Source organism: Adiantum capillus-veneris, chromosome 13, assembly GCF_014529385.1.
Source record: "Adiantum capillus-veneris isolate H3 chromosome 13, ASM1452938v2, whole genome shotgun sequence".
NCBI classification, from domain to species: domain Eukaryota; kingdom Viridiplantae; phylum Streptophyta; class Polypodiopsida; order Polypodiales; family Pteridaceae; genus Adiantum; species Adiantum capillus-veneris.
Window position 1 is genome coordinate 102,460,403 of NC_140943.1, and position 24,549 is coordinate 102,484,951.

At 45.5% G+C, this 24,549-nt stretch overlaps 1 protein-coding gene across 1 annotated transcript in view; it reads right to left on the bottom strand.

Moving 5' to 3' along the window:
- The window catches only part of LOC147444545 (transcriptional activator hap3-like), a 50,393-nt gene extending 26,160 nt beyond the window's left edge, over window positions 1-24,233 (bottom strand). The window contains exons 1-4 of the mRNA XM_086527125.1: window positions 23,761-24,233; window positions 23,076-23,205; window positions 22,962-22,967; window positions 22,775-22,864 (exon numbers count right to left, since the gene is read on the bottom strand). Coding sequence (XP_086383251.1) covers window positions 22,775-22,864; window positions 22,962-22,967; window positions 23,076-23,205; window positions 23,761-24,011 — 477 coding nt within the window. The 5' untranslated portion in view covers window positions 24,012-24,233. The remainder of the gene's footprint in view (window positions 1-22,774; window positions 22,865-22,961; window positions 22,968-23,075; window positions 23,206-23,760) is intronic.
- Between the last annotated feature and the right edge of the window lie 316 nt (window positions 24,234-24,549).

Sequence of the window (24,549 nt, forward strand, 5' to 3'; positions counted from 1 at the left end):
AGGTGCAGTGGAAGTAAATGTTGAACTTTGCTCAAGATGAGTGCTCCGAACTGTGCTCAAGGCTTCCTTTTACTTGCGGAAGGGAGAGCCTTCCGTTCTTTAGTGAGAGAGTGCAATGATCACAAACAAAGTGAACGACACAGTGAATGAAGGTGCTAAGACTGAGAGAGAGAAAGAGAGAGAGAGAGAGAGAGAGAGAGAGAAGACGACGACACCAGACGGTTCTCAAACCCTCCTCCAAGGACCCCCCTCTCTATGGTGAGAGAGGTCTATGCTATTGATCGCACAAATCTGGTACAATGGTCTAGATGCAATGGACTTGCCGACAATGTCGACCACAATGATGACAATGACGAAGACGGGCTGAAATCTGCAAAACGCTGACTTCTGACACTCTGTCGGCGAGGACGGCGATGGTGACGACGCGACGATGATGCGCTGAAAATGCAGATGCTGAAATCTGCGGACATCGGGCTGAATCTGAAAACGCTAGTTGATCTGACGATCCGGTGAGGATCTACTGCGGGTGGGTGAGATCTACGAGGCTAGGGGCTGATTCTACGGCGCGTCTAAGTGCTGAAAACTGAAAACACTGATGCTAGGGGCTGATCTGACGCCAGAAATCTGCAAAACGCTCGGTCAAGAGCTGCAACCGACAACGCCAAAGGCACTGTAGCAAAAACGTTGGTCTTGATCTACTATCTGCTAGCCCCATGGGTGATCTGGTACTGCTGAAAACACTAGGCTGAAACTGTAGCCAAAAACGCTATCTGCTCTGCTGTTGGCTGGAAACGCTAGGCCACCTGCCGGTCTTGCTAAGAAGGTGCACTGCAAGTTGCTGGAAATTTTGCTGCCTCTTCTGCCAAAAATGCTAGCGCTAGGTTTTATTTATACCAGCTTAACAAATTTGCCCTACTCAGTTTCCCAACAAAGTCACTTATTAATAATAAGTGGAAATGGATAAAGTAGGGAAAATGGGTTCTGCGCACTGTAAAATGCTCATGATGGGTACTGATTTTCATGCTGATGATCATGCTCTGTGCAACTAGAGGATATGCAACTACTCTAAGTGCCTGAACATGCACGGCCTGCGCACAGGCTCACAAAGGTGCCAGAACACTTCCTAAGTTGACCTAAACCCTGGACTTGAAGTCCAAATGCACATAGAGTTAGATATGCACGTGACAGCCTTCTCCGTAGACGTATGTATTGTGTTGCTATAGGCAAACTCCACCAAGGAAAAATACTTCTCCTACTGAGCCTTTTGATCAAAAATGTAAGATTTGAGGCATACAATGTAGTTGATATATTTGTGAAACAAACAGTCTAGCCAAATGATTTGGCTTAACCATCTTCTTGACCAAAACAAAATGAGCCTGCTTCCTAAATCTGTCAATGACTATCCAGATCATACTTACCGGGGAACGCCCCCTAGCCCCCGTTCCGGCGTTCCGGGGGGGCAGTTCCCTTCCCGAACGTTCCGAAACGTCCCGAAACGTTTGACGTTCCGGGTGGCCAGTGCAAACCGGAACGGCCGTTCCAGAACGTTCCGAACGCCCCCAAAACGTTCCGGAATGCCCCTGGAACGGCCAACGGCTACAAACAAATTTAGCAAAAATTGAAAAAATTGAAGTAAATGTTTGGGCTTCTTTTTGAAGTGTGCAAGGCCTCAAGGACTCATAAAATGCACCCCCCTCCCCCTTTCTCTCCACAAGCTAATCCTCAAGGCTCAAGCTCTCTCCCTCTCACACTCTCAAGATCTCTCCCTCTCAAGACTCACTCTCTCAAGGCTCAAGGCTTTAAGCCTTCAAGCTCTCTTCCTCTCCCTCCCACTCTCTCAAATCTCTCCCTCTCCCTCTCACTCTCTCTCTCTCTCTCTCTCTCTCTCTCTCTCTCTCTCTCACATCATCTAGTCATAGCAAGATTGAATGGTCTTCGAAACCAGTTTTTTGTGAGTATTAGAGTCAAAGCACTCTAATACTCCTTGTATTTAAACACAAGAAGCTAAAAAATGCACTATTTGGGTGTTTTTTATACCTCCCGTTCCGCGCCGTTCCCGTTCCGAACCCCCAGCCGTTCCCCCGTTCCGTGGGGATCCCGTCGCCGTTCCCGTTCCGCGTTCCGGGTAACTATGATCCAGATGTCATCGTGCCCACTCTGAGTCTTGGGAAGATCAAAAATAAAATCCATCGCTACACTTTCCCAAGGTCGGTTGGTATAGGTAAAGGTTGTAAAAGACCTGGTGTCTTAATCTTATCAAATTCGACCTTCTGGCATACTAAACAACTACGGATAATGTAACAGACTTGGGCACCCCAAGTCATTAATCTGATACGACACACAAGAGAATCAGTAAAAACACTTTACAAACTTTATCACAGTTAAATAGAGTCGACACGGCCCGGCATAGTTCCGTGCCTAGAGGTATTGGCCCCAGGTTGTAAAAGACCTAGTGTCTTAATCCTGCCAAATTCGACCTTCTGGCGTACTAAACAAACAGACTTGGGCACCCCAAGTCGTTAATCTGATACGACACACAAGAGAATCAGTAAAAACACTTTACAAACTTTATCACAATTAATAGAGTCGACACGGTTCTGATTCCCCAAAAAAAAAAAGAGAAAAAAAAATAGAGTCGACACGGCCCCGCATAGTTCCGTGCCTAGAGGTATTGGCCCCAAAGTTTGGCGTCTGAAATGAACATGAGGAGAGGATCTCCCGGCTACACGGACCGCCTATAGACACACGTCTGACGAACCACCCAACCTTACCCACCATCCGGTAGCACCCTCGTGTTGGGCCAGTGTCCAAGGACGTAGGCGTGCACATGTAAGACCGAGCGTCTCATACCACCCGAGGTCACCTCCTCAAGGTGACCTCGTGCACTCCTAGCCTCACGGGCTAAACACTGGCACTGGCAGATAACTACAAATGAGGCCTTGGCCTCCCTTTTATAATAATGGCCGGCCACATTGGCCGGTTTCACACTACGTCCACCCGGACACAAGACACCCATCCCGACGGCTGAATCTTGTAAGGTGCAGCGGAATGAATGTTGTATTTTCTCAAGATTAGTGATCTATATTTTCTCAAGGTTCCTTTTAGTTCTTAGGGAAGGAGAGAGCCTTTCGTCTTTATGTAGAGTGCTATGATCACGAACAAAGTGAGTGGATATTGTGCGTGCAAGTGAATGAGACTGAGAGAAGGAGAGAGAAGAGATACGACACCCGAGAGGTTGTAAAACCCTCCTCCGAAGGCCCCACTCTCATAGGCGAGAGTGGTCTAACTTTGATTGCACAAAGGTGGACAATGATGATGCATGGACTGATGCAAACGGGGACTATGTCGATGACGACGATGATGACTTTAGGGCTGAATTCGATGCTCTTGTATCTGCTGTCCACAAAGGGGAAAATGCTGAGGATCTGGGTGATCTTGGGGCTGCTTCATATGGCTGAAAATCCCTGGTTTTGTCGAGGTATTAGGGCTTGATGAAAACGTTGAAGATAAGGGAAGGGGTCAGGGCTGCGTTTTTATGCTGCTGTCGTAGGCTGAAAACACTGAAGCTTTGCAGGGTTTAGGGCTGCAATTGAGCACTGCTGTATCTGCTACAAAAACACTGTTGTGCTGCGTTTTTCAAGGCTGAAAACTTAAGTACAAAACACTGGATATGCTGCTTTGCTGGCGACCAAAAACGCTGAAGGTTGAGGCTGCTGCAGGTGTGTAAAACGCCAACGATGCTGACCTTTCTGGCGATGGTTGCAAGTGGGGAAAACGCCAAGGGGGAGCGAGGCTTGATGGCGATCCCAGAAAACGCTAGGGCTGAAGGGAGGTGGCCTCACCAAGCGAGCTTGACGAGGTTCTTGCTGAGAGAGGGAGGGAACACCTGTTGCTTGGAAAGCCTGCTGTGCTCCTTGCTCATCTGCCCTATTGTGCTAACTTGGGTTTGCTTATATATTAACTTACCCAATTTGCCCTACTTAGTTCCCAACAAAAGTCACTTAATAAATAAGTGAAAAATGTTAAAAATAGGGAAAATAGGATAAAGTCACTTGAAAAATCCCCAAACTGACTCTGATGGAATCTGATGGAATCTGACGGAAATGCTTATGCTTATGCGATGTGCAACCAGAGGATATGCATCTACACTAAGTGACTGGGTATGCACGGTCTACGAATAGACTCACAAAAGTGCCAGATCAATTCTAATCTAAATTGACTGGACTCACGGGAACCCTGCTATGGTGTAGCTTGTCTAGGGTTGGATGTGTCACGTGACATCCCCTCCTTTTTAAAGTGAGGTACTGGTACCGAGCTACATGGCTTCCTTGTAGTCTGCCAACAACTGTGGATAATCCTTGAAGAACTCTTCGTCTATCCACAACGCTTCATGGATTATCGATCTTTGAACTTCAAAAAATATTGTCGTACTTGTTTCTTTGAACCATGGCGAAACCGATGCAACAAGACATGACTTCTGCTTCATCGATGATCTCCGGTTCTTCTTCTTCCCAAACGTCCTTTGGAGGTGTTCCCTGAAACACTTTCAACCAAGAAACATGGAAAACGTTGTACATTGACCATGAGTTAGGCAACTGCAATTTCATTGAAACCTCGTTAATCTTTTTGATGACTGGAAATGGACCATACATACGAAAAGACAACTTAGAACATTTCTTTCCAACTTGCTTAAGACATTGTTTCATGATTCGTAGATACACCCAACCTCCTTCCTTGATCGAGACCTCCTGACGATGCTTGTTAGCCTGTCGAGAATAAGATTCCTGAGCCTTGCTTAGCCGAAGCTTCACACTCTCAGAAATCTCATCAAATGACTGACTCTCAACAAGCATCAGGCATTTGACTGACCGATCTAGTCAAAAGTGACTGGAACGGACGGCCAAAAGCTGCCTAATACGGAGTTCGACCAATAGCAGAAGAAAAGGAATCATTTAGAATAGCCTGAACCAATGGGAGATAGAGCTCCCATTGAGACTGTTGATCATGAACATAAGATTTTAACAGATCAAAAGCCAAGTGATTATAAATTTCGGTTTGACCATCTGACTGTGGATGAAAAGCGGATAAAAAATTCAACTTTGTGCCAAAATTTTCAAGAAGTGCACGCCAAAAGTTGGACGTGAACTTAACTCAATCAAACCGTCAAATTGCTCAAAAAATTGTGACCACCGCGCTTGGCGATCACTCCAATGTGCACTAGGCATAGACTGGAGCCACTTGAGGGCTTGATGGTCTGTGCGCACTGTAAACTCTCTACCATACAAAGAATGCTTCCAATGCTTAAAAGAGGGAATGACAGACAACAGTTCTTTATCATAAACTAAATAATTCTTTTCCGCACTATTGAGCTTTCGGCTAAGGAAAGCTACTGGGCGACCATGCTGCTGGAGCACAACGCCTATGGCGACATTGCTCACATCCGTCCATACCTCAAAGGGATCATCCCAAGAGGCAAGGATAAGACACGGTGCTTCTGTGACTACAACCTTGAGAGCTACGAAAGCCTCAATGGCTGCCTCTGCCAAGTCTACGCACTGATGGCGAGTCTTTATCCCTTTCAAAACATCAGTCATAGGTGCAGCAATGCGTGCAAAATTCTTTATGTGTGAACTATATGCTTGACATAGACCAAGAAAAGAACGCACATCATATGCAGATTTGGGCAAATCCCAATTACGAACCTGTTCCACCTTCGCGGGGTCTAGCTCAACGCCTTCTGCAGAAATGATATAACCCAGATGAGTGACTTCAGTAAGAAAAAATTCAGACTTCTAAGCTGCAATGTACAACTGACGCTCATCCAAACGAGTTAGTACCCTTTCAACATCTCTTTCATGTTATTCCCACGATGCAGAAAAAATGAGAATATCATCTAAAAAGATGAACACACATACACCTACCATATCGCCGAAACGACCTACCATGAGACGATTGAACGTACCCACGGCTCCTGTCAATCCAAAAGGAATAACAATATACTCCCATTGCCCTCGCTCGGTGCGAAAGGCGGTCTTGAAAATGTCGCCTTTGAATACCCGTACCTGATGGTATCCACTTTTGAGATCGACTTTATTGAAAACCTTTGCCCCATTGAGCCTATCAACGATATACTCAATGCGAGGCATCGAAAATTTGTTATTGACGGTTATTTTGTTTAAGGCCTTGTAATCAACACACAAACGAGACGAACCATCCTTCTTGCGAACGAACAAAATAGGAGCAGCAAAAGGACTTACACTAGGACATATGAATCCTCTAGCCACCAACTCCGTGAGTTGCCGCTCTAACTCTTCCTCCTGTGACTTATTCAAACGGTAGGGAGCCTTACTGACAGGCTGCGCTCCCTCCATAAGTTCGATGCGATGGTCCTCCGGCCGCTCGGATGGGAGACGAGGTGGAAGATCATTCTGCAAAAAGAGATGTTTAAACTTCGTAAACAACTCCGAATACTTACCTGGAGCCTGAATGCTCTGGGAAACTGGAGCAAAATAGATGAATGCCACTTGTGCTCCTCTTCGTAATTCACTCTTTCCCTGTACACGCGAGATGAGAGACAAAGAATGCAAGCCCTCCTCAGCACGAATGATGAGGGGGGAATCAATGTCGGAATGTAAAGTGATCGTGTTAGCACCAAATTTAATGTGAGCGTCAAGTTCACGAAACCATTTAATGCCCAAAATCATATCACATCCTGAGAGAGGAGATACAAGAAATTTCCTACGAAAAGAAGCTTGTTGAACGGTAAACATCACATCAAGGCACTTCTTCGTGATATGAGAGTCCATACCAGGACAAAGCCAAAAACCTCGAGAGGAGTTTTCTAACTAACCTCTAGGCGGGCTCTGTCAACAAGAAGGGGACTAATCACATCATGCATATTGCTTGGATCAAACAATATGATAAAACGTTGCCCCTTTACATGACCATAACACTTCAAGAGAGATTCATCAATGTGTGTGTCAGAGTCGGGAGAAGATGCGGGTTGTGTTGTGACAGTGCTTGTGGTAGCTGTGGGTGCCTTTGGTTCTTTAGGTGGGACTGTCTTAGGACAGGCCTTCTTAATGTGACCCTTGACGTGACATTGAAAACATCTACCTTCTTTAGCATAAATCACTTGTTCTTCAGCCGTGATGTATTCTCCTATAATTCCTTGTGAAGCTTTTTCATGAGGGGTTAGCTTAGGTTTGGAGTGTGCTTTAGCTTTACCTTTAGATTCATTGTTAGAGAATTAGAGGAAGAAGGGCTAGAAGAATTACCATTCTTACCATTCTTATCGTTCTTACCATTCTGTGTGTTCTGAGAATTCTGCGGGTTTCCTTGAGAAGTCTTGTTTTCCTTAGGCTTTCCTTTGTTGTGCTTCATCTCGTGTACGAGAGCAATCGCTACCGCTTTGTTGAGATCGATTGGATCTAGTACCTCGACATCATACTTGATATACTCGTCCAATCCGTAAAGAAATGCCTCCTTGCGCTCCGAATCCGATTTGCGTAATTGAGTACCTAGCTGTAGAACACGATTAGAAAAAGACAACCGGCATACCATTTTGCTTAAGAGAGCGCCAATCGTCCTTCAATCGTGCGAGGTACTGAGGTGACATAAACCGCGCCTTTGAGTTTGGCTTGGAAATCAACCCAATTGAAGGAAAGGGACCTGAGTTCGTCGGCTTCCTCTAGGTGCGCGGCTAGCTGTGCCTCTTGCCATGCATGGTACCAATTGATGGCATCACCGGCAAGGCACATAGCTGCCGTCAAAACTTTGCTATTTCCTGTCTTCTTAGTTGTCGCAAAATAAGCATTAAATTGATACAAGCAAGAATGAATAACAGTAGCATCCATCTTACCGTCATACTTACTGAAAGTCAACTTCTCAGTGAATGGATGGTTGGAATCCGCGTCGTGGCTTGCACCACTTGAGGAACTCCCACGATCTTTGGGTGGTTCGGTCTTGGAGGCTAGCACTTGAGAAATAAATTCTTGAGTGCGTAGCTTCCTTTGAGCTTCACGCTCGGCCTCCAAGGCCGCGCTTCGTGCTGCCGCTTCCTCCTTTCTTAGTTCTTTTCTTTCTTTTCTTGCGTCGCGTTCACGTTCTAAAGCAAGGCGCTTGTCTTCTTGTTGTGCGGCAAGTCCGGCGTTTCTTTCGTCGCGCTCGCGGTCCTTGGCTTCTTGTTCACGGTCCTTAGCTGCTTGTTCTGCAGCAATTCTTGCAATTCTGTGGTTGCACTCGCGGTCCTTGGCTTCTTGTTCACGGTCCTTAGCTGCTTGTTCTGCAGCAATTCTTGCAATTCTTGTTGTTCAGCTTTGCTTGCGAGTTGTGCCAATGCAACTCGATTCGTTTCTTGTTGTTGTGCCATCATGTCCAACATCGACTTGACCATCATCTCCATAGGAGTTAGGACAACTCGTGGCATAGATGGCGAAGGGGGAGAGTTGGAAAAATCTCCTGGTGGGGAGAATTCTTCGTCGCCTCTCTCATGCTCATCACCTGAATGCGAAGTATCCATGCTGCTTCGGATGACGACCATGCACTAGGAATTTTGGTTCTTAAGTTCAAGAGGAACTTGGTTCTTGAGGTTCTTGAGGTTTTCTTTTGCTTGCAAATCACGTTGGAGAAGGATCTTCTCTTCACCCGAGTTCTACTCCTTTCTACGGGCGCACCCCTTGGCGACCTTGCGCTCACACCAAGGTTGCTTTTTCCCACCTCACGTCAATTGGCCGGTCGCTAAGTGCACGGTCCGCTCTCAATGAGTGAAAAGAGACACAAGGGTAGGCTGGACAAGCCCTTCTTTCTTGGGATTCCTCTCACTCTTCAACAACACACAATTAGGAATCGACACGTCCAAGCAAACTTGGGTTCGTGCGACCGCAACAAACAAAAAAATTTCTTGTGGTTCTTTGTGGTTCTTCCCTTGAGTAGTACAGAACACTTCCAAAGCTCTGATACCAATGTAATATACCTAGATGAATCCAGGATAAGCCCAGATTCACCCATAAAGGAAAGTGTAAGGTATAGACCCATGGTAGTCACCCACAAGACAATATAACCATCAGCTTCATCAAGCATAGTATTGACTAAATACCATGACATCCCCACTAACGTCGTCAGTGCCCAATAGTGGGTGTAGAACTAGGTACTAACACATGCTCCCAAACACAACACCACACACACACACACACATGAGCATACATCAACACAAAGTTCAACGTACTGAGTTTCTGTCATGACTCCGGAGATCAAGGGCAGACTCAGCCATAATGAAGCCTAGCACTAAAGAAGCATTAAATCGAAAAAATTAGCACAAAAATGAGGAAGTTGATAGGGCATACGCACCACAAAAGATAGAAAGAATTAGCACAATATCAATTGGTCGTAACTCGGACGAAAACTTCACAATGTGAAGTCTGCATGTCCGCTATACGACTAAAAAGCGGAATGAATGTTATATTTTCTCAAGATTAGTGATCTATATTTGCTCAAGGTTCCTTTTAGTTCTTAGGGACGGAGAGAGCCTTCCGTCTTATGGAGAGTGCTATGATCACGAACAAAGTGAGTGGATATTGTGCGTGCAAGTGTATGAGACTGAGAGAAAGGAGAGAAAAGAGATACGACACCCGAGAGGTTGTAAAACCCTTCTCCGAAGGCCCCACTCTCGTCGGCGAGAGTGGTCTACTTTTGATTGCACAAAGGTGTACAATGATCATGCATGGACTGATGCAAACGGGGACTATGTCCATGACGACGATGATGACTTTAGGGCTGAATTTGGTTCTCTTCTATCTGTTGTCCACAAGGGGATAATGGCTGAGAATCTGGGTGATCTTGGGGCTGCTTCATATGGCTGAAAATCCCTGGTTTTGTCGAGGGTATTAGGGCTTGATAAAAACGCTGAAGACAAGGGAAGGGGTCAGGGCTGCGTTTTTATGCTGCTGTCGTAGGCTGAAAACGCTGAAGCTTTGCAGGGTTTAGGGCTGCAATTGAGCACTGCTGTATCTGCTACAAAAACGCTGTTGTGCTGCGTTTTTCAAGGCTGAAAACTGAAGTACAAAACGCTGGACATGCTGCTTTGCTGGTGACCAAAAACGCTGAAGGTTGAGGCTGCTGCAGGTGTGTAAAACGCCAACGATGCTGACCTTTCTGGCGATGGTTGCAAGTGGGGAAAACGCCTCAGGTCCCATCCGATCGGGAGTAATCTCGAGCCGTGCCGCCAATTCCGGTGAAATGAAGTTAGGCCTTGGCTCCTCCATCAAAGAAAATCAAGGCCTCTTGATCTTTCACTTTGCCCCAAGCTCGGTAAAGTTCTGTACTCTCATCCATGGTGTCGGGATCGGTACCCACACAATCTGGAACCAACCCTGTTTTCATCTTGCCTTTTCGTCCACGTTCCTCGGCTACTCTCGAACTCTCAGGCCTGTTGTCGTCCTTATCATTCTGTTCTTTCTGTGCCTTTTTAGGGCACTTCGCGGAGATATGTCCTTGTTCCCTGCATCCAAAGCACTTCCCCTCTTTGATGAATCAAGCTCGCTCCTAAGGAGTAAGCTTGGGTCGTGCATCGTTTTTCTCTGGGTTGCTCTTTTTCTTTCTACTTTCATTTCCAGAAGTCTGTTCGGCTCACTATGTCATGTTCTCATCTCTGGGGTAAGTCAGACTGCCAGATTGAATGGCAAAGCCCCGCTTCGCATGAGTCATCAACTCCTGAATAGAAGCTGACTTCTACTCCAAGCAGTGATCTCGGATCTCTGTAGGTAGACCCAAGGTGAACCGCTCAATCTGTTCTCTGCATGTGATCTTCTTGAATGAAGAGGCGGGTAGGAAAGAGCTCCAGAATCTTTCACAATAAGCATTGATTGTATCTTTCTTGGTCATCCGAAGATGGTTCCAAGCAGCTCGTATATCTCGTTCATAGTCTTGCGTCAACCAAGAAGAAATAAAAAGCTTTTTGAATTTCAGCCATTTAACTGGCGCAGTCTTGTTTAAAAGAAGCGTGGACCACCAAGTACGAGCATTCCCCTTAAGGTAAGAGGTAGCTCTCCGAATCTTGGAGTGCTTTGAATAGTGTCCTCCCGGGAAAGCAATGTCAAACTGCTGTATAAACGACAAAGCCTTCGAAGCATCTGAGTATCCTGAAAAGGTATCAAACTTGATCGAGTGGCCACCTTCCTTAAACTCTCGAACTTTCTTGCTTTTATCTTCGAGAAAGTCATACTGGTTGGCTTTGTAAAAATTCTTCTTATTCACATAGAAGTTTCCATCATCAGAATCTGAGCTGTTTGTAGACGAGTCCTCAGTAGAACTATTAGGCTCTAGACGAGATTTAGCCTTCTTTGCCTTTTTCTTGCCCTTTCCGAAGCTTTGTTTCTTGCTTCGCTTTTTACCTTTTCTGTCTTCTTCGCTCGAATCTGAAGAGCTAGAAGAACTGTCAGAAGAAGAAGAAGAACTGGGTACTCCTTCAAATCGAACACGCTACTTCTGTTTCTTTGCCTTATCAAAAGTCGATTGACGACCCAGATATCGCGGTAATTCAGTGCTTTTCTTCTGCTTTTTGCCGTGCTTTTTGGCTTTCTTTTGCGCGTCAAAAAGCTGGGCGATCCGTACATCAACCACCTCTTCTAATTCCTTCTCTGAATATTTCTTGTGGGCAGAAGGTTTCTTGAGAGTGGGTTTCGGGGGTGGTGTTGTGGTTTTCTGCCACACTGCTCATGCACTTCCTGAAAAGAAGTCTCCCTCATATATTTTGCAAATTTTGGGTCCTTCGCAAAATTGAGCATCATCTTCGTTGCATCGCCGATCAACTGGCGACGCTCCATCTCTCGCCGCTCCGCCTGAGTAGGCCGAGGTGGGCCTTACTCTGCCGAAATCTTCGTTGTGATCCCTGCCCTCATCTCCAGATGCAAAGGGAGTCGACTGGTCCTTGAGTGAAGCCATAGGTGCCGCAAGAAAAATTGGGGATCGGATTTCCCGTAGAAGAGACATCAGCCGTGCTCTGATACCATTATAATAGACTTGGACACTCCAAGTCAAGAATCAACCGCGACAACACCAAATAACCACTTCAAACAATTCACAGAACACAATAGATTTGCACTAGCCCGGCAGAGTTCCGTGCCTAGACATACTGGCCCCAAAGACTGGCGCCCCTTCCGATATTTTTTTTTGTATTAATCAGTTCAAAGTACAAAAGAGTGGGTCTGGATTCACTCTCAGACTCTGCGTCCAGATGCTCTGAGAAGTGAAGGCCCAAACCACTTATTTAAATGTTTACAAGGGATGCCCAAAAGCAGAGCCCCAAAAGCCTGAAAGCAAAAGCCTGAAAGCAAAAGCCTAAAAGCTTCTCTCTCTCTCTCTCTCTCTCTCTCTCTCTCTCTCTCTCTCTCTCTCTCTCTCTCTCTCTCTCTCTCTCTCTCTCTCTCTCAGTGAGTAAAAAAAAGCAATGATGTTCTCTCTCTCTCTTTCTCATTGCGTAGAGAAGAAAAAGCAAGTTGCCGTACGACTAGCCGCAAAACGCGCCACAATTCACGAAAATCCGTACCAACTGCCACATGTCATCTCCCCGGCAATTTAGGGTTTTCTGAAATTAGGGTTTCAGCCAGAAATTAGGGTTTGCTGAAAATTAGGGTTTTTGGCAGATTTTAGGGTTTGCAGGAATTTTAGGGTTTCTGCTGTCCATAACCACGTCATCACTTCGTGACAGTGATTTTGTTGAGAGCTCTATAATCGATGCACATTCTCCAAGATCCCGTCTTTCTTCAAAACCAACAACACTAGAGAGCAATACGGTGAAGTACTAGGCTGGACAAGACCCTTTTCCAAGAGGTCTTTCACTTCGTTCATAATCTCTTCGTTCTGGGCTCGGCTCACACGATAAGGTGGCCGTTTCGGTGGCGAGGTTCCAGGAATCAGATCAATGGTATGATCTTCAGGACGAGCAGGTGGTAACTCTCCTGGCAGGCCCTCTGAGAAGCAATCGGCATGAGAGTGGAGAAAATCTTGACGTTCTTTATCAAGTTTAGACATATTTGTCCTATCCTCATCACTCAATTCTTTCAAAAAGATCGAGTAAACAAATGGATTGGATTTCATCAACTTTGAAATGGCCGAAGCCGATACAATAGGGACAAACTCGCCCTTAAGTTTAATATGAAGTACAATTGTTCTGCCCTTCTCTGTAGTCAATGTCGCTTTCCTCGCCCGATAGTCGACCACGGCGTTGTTCTTGTGGTACCAGGGAATTCTCAAGAGGACATCACAACGTTCCAAAGGCATAATGTAAAAGTCCTCATGCCCCAAATACCCCTGACAATGCAACCGAAGTTTGCCAATGACAGGAGTAATGGCTACGTCCAAAGGCATAATGTAAAAGTCCTCATGCCCCAAATACCCCTGACAATGCAACCGACAGGTGTAATGGCTACGTCCCTGTCGGGTGCCGCTAGAACTGCCTCCGCAAGTGGTCACATCCAATTGGGAGTGATCTCGAGCCGCGCTGCCAATTCCAGTGAAATGAAGTTGGCCTTGGCTCCTCCATCAAAGAAGATTAGGGCTTCTTGGTCTTTCACTTTGCCCCAGATCGGCAAAGTTCTGTACTCTCGTCCATCGTGCTGAGATCGGTACCCACACAATCTGGAACCAGTCCAATTTTCATCTTGCTTTTTCTTCCACGTTCCTCGGTTGCTCTTGAACTCTCATGCCTTTCGTCATCCTTGTCATTTTGTTCTTTCTATGCCTTTTTAGAGCACTTCGCGGAGATATGTCCAGTTTCCCCGCATCCAAAGCACTTCCCCTCCCTGATGAAGCGAGCCCGCTCCTGAGGAGTAAGCTTGGGTCGTGCATCTTTCTTTTCTGAGTTGCTCGTTCTCTTTCTACTTTCATTTGTCGAAGTCTGTTCGGCTCTTTATGTCATGATCTCATCTGTGGGTAGGTCAGACTGCTAGCGTGAATGGCGAAACCCCGTTTCTCATGACTCATCAACCCCTAAATGGAAGCTGACTTTTGTTGTAAGCAATAATCTCGGATCTCTGTAGGAAGACCCGAGGTAAACCGCTCAATCTGTTCCTTCAACGAGGTCTTCTTAAATGAAGAGGCGGGTAGAAAAGAGCTCCAGAATCTCTCGCAATAAGCGTCCACTATATCTTTTGTCACGTGACACATCCAACCCTATGTGTCCGTGGACAAGCTACACCATAACAAGGTTTCCGTCAAATCCAGTCGGTTTAGATTAGAAGTGATCTGACACTTTTGTGAGTCTATTCGTAGACCGTGCATGCCCAGTCACTCAGTGTAGATGCATATCCTCTGGTTGCACATTGCATAAGCATTAGCATTTCCATCAGATTTCATCAGAGTCAGTTTGGGGATTTTTCAGGTGACTTTATCCTATTTTTCCCTATTTTTAACATTTTTCACTTATTTATTAAGTGACTTTTGTTGGGAACTCAGTAGGGCAAATTGGGTAAGTTAATATATAAGCAAACCCAAGTTAGCACACTAGGGCAGATGAGCAAGGAGCACAGCAGGCTTCCAAGCAACAGGTGTTCCCTCCCTCTCAGCAAGATCCTCCCCAAGCCACCTTGGTGAGGCCACTCCACCTTCAGCCCATCAGCGTTTGGATCACCATCAAGCCTCCCTCTCCCCTTGGCGTTTTCCTCACGGCAGCCATCGCCATCAAGCTCCTTTCCCTGTCGTTTTTCCCCTCTTCAGGCAGCCCAAACCCTGGCGTTTTTGGATCGCCAACACTCAGCAGAACTCAACGTTTTACATCAGCCCTTCAGCCTTGAAAAACGCAGCCCTTGACAGTGTTTTACAGCAGGGAATTCAGCCCCTAAAACGCAGCTTTGACTTGCAATTCATTAGTGTTTGCAGCCTACGATAGCAACAGTAAAAACGCAGCCAAAGCCTAGCTTCACCAGCGCTTTTTATCAGCCCTCGTTCCTTTTTTATCAGCCCTCTTCCCTTGCCAAAACCAGGGATTTTCAGCCATATAAGGCAGCCCCAAGATCACCCAGATCTTCAGCATTTTCCCCTTTGTGGACAGCAGATACAAGAGCATCGAATTCAGCCCTAAAGTCATCATCGTCGTCATAGACATAGTCCCCGTTTGCATCAGTCCATGCATCATCATTGTCCACCTTTGTGCAATCAAAGTTAGACCACTCTCGCCTACGAGAGTGGGGCCTTCGGAGGAGGGTTTTACAACCTCTCGGGTGTCGTATCTCTTCTCTCTCCTTCTCTCAGTCTCATTCACTTGCACGCACAATATCCACTCACTTTGTTCGTGATCATAGCACTCTACATAAAGACGAAAGGCTCTCTCCTTCCCTAAGAACTAAAAGGAACCTTGAGCAAATAAAGATCACTAACCTTGAGAAAATACAACATTCATTCCGCTGCACCTTACATTGGTATCAGAGCTTTGGAAGGGTTCTGCATTACTCAAGGAAAGAACCACAAGATTTTTTTTTTGCTTGTTGCGGTCGTAGGAACCCAAGTTCGCTTGGGCGTGTCGATTCCTAATCGTGTTTTGTTGAAGAGTGACAAGAATCCCAAGAAAGAAGGGCTTGTCCAACCTCCCCTTGTATCTTTTTTCACTCGTTGAGAGCAGACCGTGCACTTAGCGGCCGGCCAATCGACGTGAGGTGGGAAAAAGCAACCTTGGTGTGAGTGCAAGGCCGCCAAGGGGTGCGCCCGCAGAAGGAGTAGAACTCAAGTGAAGGGAAGATCCTTCTCCAACGCGATTTGCAAGCGAAAGAACACCTCAAGAACCTCAAGATCGTCAAGAACCCAAGAACCAAGACCCTCAAGAACCCAAGTTCCTCGTGAACTTAAGAACCAAAGATCCTAGTGCATGGTCGTCACCCGAAGCGGAATGGATACTTCGCATACAGGTGATGAGCATGAGAGAAGCGACGAAGGATTCTCCCCACCAGGAGATTTTTCCAACCCTCCCCCTTCGCCATCTACACCACGAGTTGTTCTAACTCCTATGGAGATGATGGTCAAGTACCTATGGAGCTATGTACCTTGCCGGTGATGCCATCAATTGGTACCACGCATGGCAAGAGGCACAGCTAGCCGCGCACCTAGAGGCAGGCGACGGATTCACACCCCTTTCCTTCGATTGGGCTAATTTCCAAGACAAGCTCAAGGCGCGGTTTATTCCACCTCAGTACCTCGCACGATTGAAAGACGATTGGCGCTCTCTCAAGCAAAATGGTATGCCAATCATGTCTTTTTCTAATCGTGTTTTGCAGCTAGGCACTCAATTACGAAAATCGGACGATGAGCGCAAAGAGGCTTTTCTCTTTGGATTGGACGAGTATATCAAGTACGATGTCGAGGTACTCGATCCAATAGATCTCAACAAGGCAGTAGCAATTGCTCTCGCACAGGAGATGAAGCACAACAAGGGAAAGCCTAAGGAGAACAAGACTTCCACAAGTACCTCACAGACTTCTCAGAATCCTCAGAACAGTAAGAACGGTAAGAATGGTAAGAATGATAACTCTTCTAACCAATCTTCCAACAGTCTCTCATCAAAGAATTCTTCCAATGAATCTAAGGGTAAGGCTAACACAATTGCTAAACCTAAGCTTACTCCATATGAAAAGGTAGCACAAGGAATTGTAGGATGATACATCACGTCGGAAGAACAAAGCACTTATTCTAAGGAAGGTCGTTGTTTTCATTGTCACATTAAGGGTCACATAAAAAGAACATGTCCTAAGCTTGAATCGAATGAATCTAAAGAACCCACAGCACCCACTTCCTGTGTCAATGCAATGAATGATAACAGGAGTGTGCCCCAAGTTTCTCAAGACCCTCCCATTGATGATTCTCTCATTATATGTTATGGTCATACGTCGGGGCACCTTTTGTCATATTGTTTGACCCAGGTAGTATGCATGATGTGATCAGTTCCTCTCTTGTTGAGAGAGCCCGCCTCGAAGTTAGTCCGAGATCTCCTATCGAGGTCTCTGGCTTTCGTCCCGGTATGGACGCTCTGCTCTCATCACGGAAGAGTGCCTCGATGCGTTTTTTGCAATTCAACAGACTGCCTTCATTAGAAGATTTGTTGTTTCTCCTCTCTTAGAATGTGATATGATTTTGGGCATTCGATGGTTTCGTGAGACTAACAATCTCATTGATTTTGAGGCTAACAATTTAACTCTCAATGCCAAAAGAGATTCTCCTACTGTCATTCATGGAGAGGATATTGCTCATTCTCCATCTCTCATTGCTAATATGCAGGACAAGATTGAAAGGATTCGAGATAAGGAGACTCTCTCAGTCTCTTTTTCTCCACAACATGACACACAGAACTTGCATGATTATGAGAAGCATGATGATTTGAATGATAATGATTCGCATGATGGTTTGGATGACAATGACAAGCATGATGATTTGCATGATCAAGATGTGATTTCTCACCAGCATGCTGAGTTGCATGAAGATGATGTGATTGTTCACAAGGATGAGGTATTAGTAAATGCTTTTTCTAGCAAAGCTAACCTCGTTGCAGATTCGATCAATCACGAAGGATCGATCTTGGCTCTCGAGCCTAGGTCCAAAGAACCCTCACAGGAAGTATTATGTGTTCGCATGATTGATACGCACGCATTGTTCGAATATTTCATTCGTGATCGTTTCTTGTATTTTAGTCAGCATCATTATGTGATCCCTTTTCTTAGGCACGACATATTGTATGTTGAGCACGTTTCTCTCATGGATGAGCACGAATGTATGCGGACTGTTCATGAAAAGCTGAAAAGTTTGTATGTCAGGAAGTCACATTCCATGTCTCTTTCTTGGAATGACACAGTTTCCGAACGAGCACATGAAAGTGTGAGCACCAAGTGTGGGCATTTCCATTGTGTTTTGCCACAGTTGATTGCTCTAGATCATAAGAGAAAGATTCGATCTCATTGTTTGCATGTGTTTGATGAACTGGTTGTCACTCCGTCTCTATGTTCATCTACATTGCATACACAGTCTTTAACGAAGACAAGATTTTTTTCCTTCACTTTACATGGACCGGGTATGTTCATGGTTTTGGAGATGGTTTCAGGAATTTTCAGCCATGGAGATTCTTGAAGACGGAAGAAGCAGGACTCTAGACGAAGTTGAAGCATCGAAGGAGCCACAGAAGACTGTCGCTTTTGGCACGGCCTAAAGAAGCAAGCGTTGCAGACCTTTATGAAGTTCAAGTACCGCACGACCCACACATCAGAGTGGGCCGACGAAGAGTCCCTTCCAGGATTCCCGATGCTGTTGGCGATCTCCCTCGACGCCATACAGTTCGGTACCAATACCTCACTTTAAAAAGGAGAGGATGTCGCGTGACACATCCAACCCTATGTGTCCGTGGACAAGCTACACCATAACAAGGTTTCCGTCAAGTCCAGTCGGTTTAGATTAGAAGTGATCTGACACTTTTGTGAGTCTATTCGTAGACCGTGCATGCCAAGTCACTCAGTGTAGATGCATATCCTCTGGTTGCACACTGCATAAGCATTAGCATTTCCATCAGAGTCAGTTTGGGGATTTTTTCAAGTGACTTTATCCTATTTTTAACATTTCACTTATTTATAAAGTGACTTTTGTTGGGAACTCAGTAGGGTAAATTGGGTAAGTTAATATATTAGCAAACCCAAGATAGCACAATAGGGCAGATGGGCAAGGAGCACAGCAGGCTTCCAAGCAACAGGTGTTCCCTCCCTCTCTCAGCAAGATCCTCCCCAAGCCACCTTGGTGAGGCCACTCCACCTTCAGCCCATCAGCGTTTGGATCACCATCAAGCCTCCCTCTCCCCTTGGCAATTCCTCACGGCAGCCATCGCCATCAAGCTCCTTTCCCTGGCGCTTCAGGCAGCCCAAACCTTGGCGTTTTTAGATCGCCAACACTCAGCAGAACTCAGCGTTTTACATCAGCCCTTCAGCCTTGAAAAACGCAGCCCTTGACAGTGTTTTACGGCAGGGAATTCAGCCCCTAAAACGCAGCTTTGACTTGCAATTCATCAGCGTCTGCAGCCTACGATAGCAACAGCAAAAACGCAGCCAAAGCCTAGCTTCACCTGCGTTTTTTATCAGCCCTCATTCCTTTTTTATCAGCCCTCTTCCCTTCCCAAAACCAGGGATTTTCAGCCATATAAAGCAGCCCCAAGATCACCCAAATCCTCAGCATTTTCCCCTTTGTGGACAGCAAATACAAGAGCATCGAATTCAGCCCTAAAGTCATCGTCGTCGTCGTCGACATAGTCCCCGTTTGCATCAGTCCATGCATCATCATTGTACACCTTTGTCAATCAAAGTTAGACCACTCTCGCCGACGAGAGTGGGGCCTTCGGAGGAGGGTTTTACAACCTCTCGGGTGTCGTATCTCTTCTCTCTCCTTCTCTCAGACTCATTCACTTGCACACACAATATCCACTCACTTTGTTCGTGATCATAGCACTCTACATAAAGACAGAAGGCTCTCTCCTTCCCTAAGAACTAAAAGGAACCTTGAGCAAATAAAGATCACTAATCTTGAGAAAATACAACATTCATTCCGCTGCACCTTACATCTTTCTTGGTCATCCGAAGATGGTTCCAAGCAGTTCATATATCACGTTCATACTCGCGAGTCAACCAAGAAGAAATAAAAAGCCTTTTGAATTTCAGCCATTTAATTGGCGCAGTCTTGCTTAATAGAAGCGTGGACCACCAAGTTCGAGCATTCCCCTTAAGAGTAAGAGGCAGCTCTTCGAATCTTAGAGTGCTCTGAGTAACGCCCTCTCGCGAAAGCGACGTCAAACTGCTGTACAAAAGACAAAGCCTTCGAAGCATCTCTATATCTAGAAAGCGTGTCAAATATAATTGACTGTCCACCTTCCTTAAACTCTCGGACTTTCTTGCTTTTGTCTTCGAGAAAGTCATACTGGTTGGCTTTGTAAAAATTCTTCTTCTTTGCATAAAAGTTGCTCTCATCAGAGTCTGAACTGTCTATAGACAAGTCCTCAATAGAACTGTCACTCACGAGGCGAGATTTAGACTTCTTTGTCTTTTTCTTGCCCTTTCTGAAGGGTTGCTTCTTGCTTCGCTTTTTGCCTTTTCTATCTTCTTCGCTCGAGTCAGATGAGCTAGAAGAACTGTCAAAAGAAGAAGAAGAAGAACTCGGTACTCCTTCAAATCGAACACGCTTCTTCTGTTTCTTTGCCTTTTCAAGTGTCGACTGACGACCCAAATAGCCCGGGAAGTCAATGCCTTTCTTTTGCTTTTTGCCGTGCTTTTCAGCTTTGTTTTGCGCGTCAAAAAGCTGAGCAATTTGTGCATCCACCACCTCTTCTAATTCCTTCTCTGTATACTTCTTGGGAGTAGGAGGTTTCTTGAGAGCGGGTTTTGGGGGTGGTGGTGTGGTTTTCTCCCACTGCGTGTGCACCTCCTCCAAAGAGGTCTTGCTCATATATTTTGCCATTTTCGGGTCCTTGGTAAAAATTAAGCATCATCTTTGTTGCGTCGCCGATCAATCGTTGACGCTCCATCTCTCAACGCTCCGCCGAAGTAGGCCGAGGCGGGCCATACTCCTTACCTGAATCTTCGTTGTGATCCCTTCTCGCATCTCCGGATGCAGGGAGAGACGACTAATCCTTGCCTGAAGCCATAGGTGCCGCGGAAAAAAAATTGGGATCGGATTTCGCGTAGAAGAGAAATCGGCCGTGCTTTGATACCACTGTAACAGACTTGGAGATTCCAAATCAAGAATCTACTGCGACAGCACCAAATAACCACTTCAAAACCGTTCACATTTCACAGTTCACAATTTATTCGATACTGGACCGACAGAGTTCGGTGCCTAGAGATATTGGCCCCAAAGACTGGCGCCCCTTTCGGTATTTCTTTTTGTATTAATCTGAGTTCAAAGTACAAGAGTGCGGGCAGGCGCTCACACTCAGACTCTGCATCCAAATGCTCTGAGTTGTGAGAGGCTTGCTCACATATTTAAAGGTTACAAAGGGATGCTAAAAAAGCAGAGCTCCCAAAAGCTTCAAAAGCTGAAAATCAAAAGCTTTTAAAATAAAGCAAAAGCTTTCTCTCACAAGTTATCTCTTGGGAATAAAGCAAATCAAAAATTAAAGCAATTTTTCCCAAAAAGCCCTCTCGCTCTTTTGCGTAGAATTCAGCTTGCTATTACGTAGAATAAAGCTCCCCATTCCGTACCAAGGTTGTAAGGTACGTAGTATTTGGTACGTGTTCGGTACGTACTGTACGTTGTACCGTATGGATTGGGCCATAAGGTACGTAAAATTCGTAGTATATTTTTTAAAAGCTAAAAATACAAAGAATTTCAAATTTATATACAACCTATTTAGTTTAAAAACACTGCACAATACTTAAATATAGCCACAACTTTCAAAAAACACTTAAAATCACCCCACAAGTTAAGTAACCGCTAGATAACTCTGCAACACAATTAACGCACACTTCCAAGTTGAATACAAAACTTACAATCTTTCGCGAGGTCAGAACTCTAGAGTGCCTCCTTGCAGACTCCAAACACAAAGAGAGGGAGGGAGGGAGGGAGAAAGAACCTTATCGGTGGCGGCAAATCCTTCCTTTGTCTCTGTGCAGAGACTCTGTTCTACTCTCTGATTCTCTGTTGTGATAATAACAAGTATAGGATAGGTGGACTTATTAAAGGCCTCGCCCACCTAATCCGACCACGGGGAATAGGCACCGTTGGCGATTTTTTTTTTCCAGAGGGGTTTTTTTTTTTTTTTGGTACGTACGGAATTGTACGGTGCGTACAGATACCTTACGGACGTATCGTGCGGTACGGAACCGTACCGTACGTACGTACGGAAACAACCTTGTTCCGTACGCTGCTGCCATGTCATCAATCCCGCAAAATCCGGAGATATCCATACGTTGCTGCCACGTGGCACTGCAAGGAATTTTCGCGTTTTTCGGAACTGCTGCCAGCCCAAAGAGGGTGTGTGTGTGTGTCCAGTTTGCATGTGTCTAGGGTTATGCCACGTCACTGATTTGTGACACTGAGGAGCTGAGATACTGGTGCTACGGTACTTACTTCTTATGGTTCTTCTGCATCTTCCTCCTTACCTTCAGAGAAATGCCCAGAGCCCACCTATATATGCAAATCTTTGATGGGTCGAGCAGTGACCTTTAAGCCTCTACGATCGATTTAAAAAAATGAACTAAAGGGTCACTTATTGATAATGCTTAAGAGATTGTTCACACACTCACATGCCTAAATGCTGAAATGACTGTACTATCCAAGAGAGGGTATGCAACTATGACCTGCCTGGGCATGCACGTCCTGTTAGAGGCTCACAAAGTGGCGGGCTAGATCCTACGCTAGAATAAGACTGTTACTAGACGGAAGCAGAAGCTTTTCCACGTGGCGCAAAGCACACTGTGCACGTGACAGCATCCTATAAATTGCGGTGCAATTTCCCACCGGGTTCCCTAGCACCCACTTTAACCCTCAAAGAGACCACCAAAAGCATGTGGACACTCAATGCCTCTTCCAAGACAAGGTAAGAAAGGGACAGTATGCCAAATACATATTTTCACAAAATTATCATAAATTTGACTAGCATAATTCTATGGTTGTTACTAAAAGGCCTGCCAAAAACTAACAGAACACAATTCCAACGACTTGAGCTAACTCAAGGAACCCATGCACAACCAAATTTCAGTAGCTTCTAAGCAAACGATATCTTTTACTATCTGAATACTACCATAAGATACTACAAATGGAGTATTACCTGCAATTTCGGCATACTTTCAGAATTTTCTTCATCATCCTTATGAGGTTCTAGCAGACTTCTAGTCCCACGTGCACTTCTAAAGTCACCCTTATTAACCCAAACAAGACAATTAAAGTCATAAACGTGGCTTTCAAAACAGCAAAATAGGCACTGTATAATAAATTGAAGCGATGTAAAGGTTTACCTCTAACTGCCAAAGGGGGTCCAAAGCAACAAAATAAGCATCCATGACAAATTAAACAGAATATGTCAGTAAGTTGGTGGGCGAATATTACATCTTAGCATTGAAATTCCATACCTCTCTGTACCGTTGGAGATACACCTTCAAAAGCTCAACATAATTGTCAAAACCAAGGGTTGTCATAGCACCAATCACATCGTCGCCATTAATGGTTTTACGTTTTTCTTCAAGACATCTATCGCTAGCTCTAGAATCAGGAGTCAAGTAAACAAATAATTTGCAAGATCTATCTAGCACACCCATATGCTCACAAGGTTGCAGACGTGCAAATGGTCTTGCAAGTACACTGTGGTAAGGCTTGAATGTTTTTGCCAAGGCTGTGTTTCGTTATTGGTCGGTGCATGCATTTCTAAACCTAATCTTGCCATCTAACCAAGTATTAGCTGCTTAGAACTCATGCAAACAACATATTGGTCGCAATTGGACATGAAAAACATCAAACACAATAATTCATGTGGGCATTCAAGGCACAAGATATAATGAAACACAAGAAGTAAAAAACTAGACGTGGCCCTCTAGGATTAGGGAAGTACTTAAACCACATTAAAAGATACAAACAGAAAGAGGTATGCCCAACAAAACCTTGAAAAAACTAAGATATAGATGGCAAACTTCCGAACCCATATGCGGCTATGGTTATTTGTGAGCTACCTTTCAAAAGCATTTGCATGAAAGCATCCAACAAATGACCCAACAGTAAATGATGTATGCTGCACAAGATTCAATAATAGACGACGGATACTCGCTTGTGATGAAACTGATAAATTCTGTGACACACTCCTGTACACATTCTTTAGCCTCCTTAGCAACTTTTGCATTTGCAGGAAGAATCCGCCTCATGATGCGACTGATGTTAGCGATAGGTAGGAACATTTCTGGCTCGCGAGCGGGAACATTCTGGAGAAGTTCTCTGGCTCCACTTCTATCTGTGTCATCTTGTTCAGCAGAGCCACCTACTGGGCTACCCTGGCTGCTAGAACTCCCCTCCTCCATAGCCGAAACAAGAGCAACGATGCTGCCACTCAGTGTGGCCAGCCATCAGACCATAAGAGACACATGAGCAGATGTGACAATTGCACGCCTGTGTGCGCGACTGAGTGCGTGCATGTGTGCAGCTGGTTGTGCGTCGAGCGCGCGCGCGCGCGCGCGCGAGAGAGAGAGAGAGAGACACCGCGACAAAATGTACCTTCCTTAACTGAGCATGTATCGAGATGTGACGGCTACCTTCCCGGGCTAGGGTAAAGGGCCAAGTTAAGGCCACTTAGGCCCCTGTCACACTGGGACGGGCGCCCATCTCCATTTTTGAGATGTGGCCTTCCATTTCATGTCACATTAGAATATGAAGCTTCAGTGGAACGCAGTTTGCAGCGAATCGGTGATAGCCAAGAGGTAAAGCATCCTCACTCCACACTGAGCGTCAGACTTCAAGGCCAGTGTACGCTCTTCCCACGTCTGCGACGAATAATCTACCGCCACTTCAGCTTGGCACTCGATCGCCCGTCCCAGTGTGACACGCGCCTTAAGCGCTGCG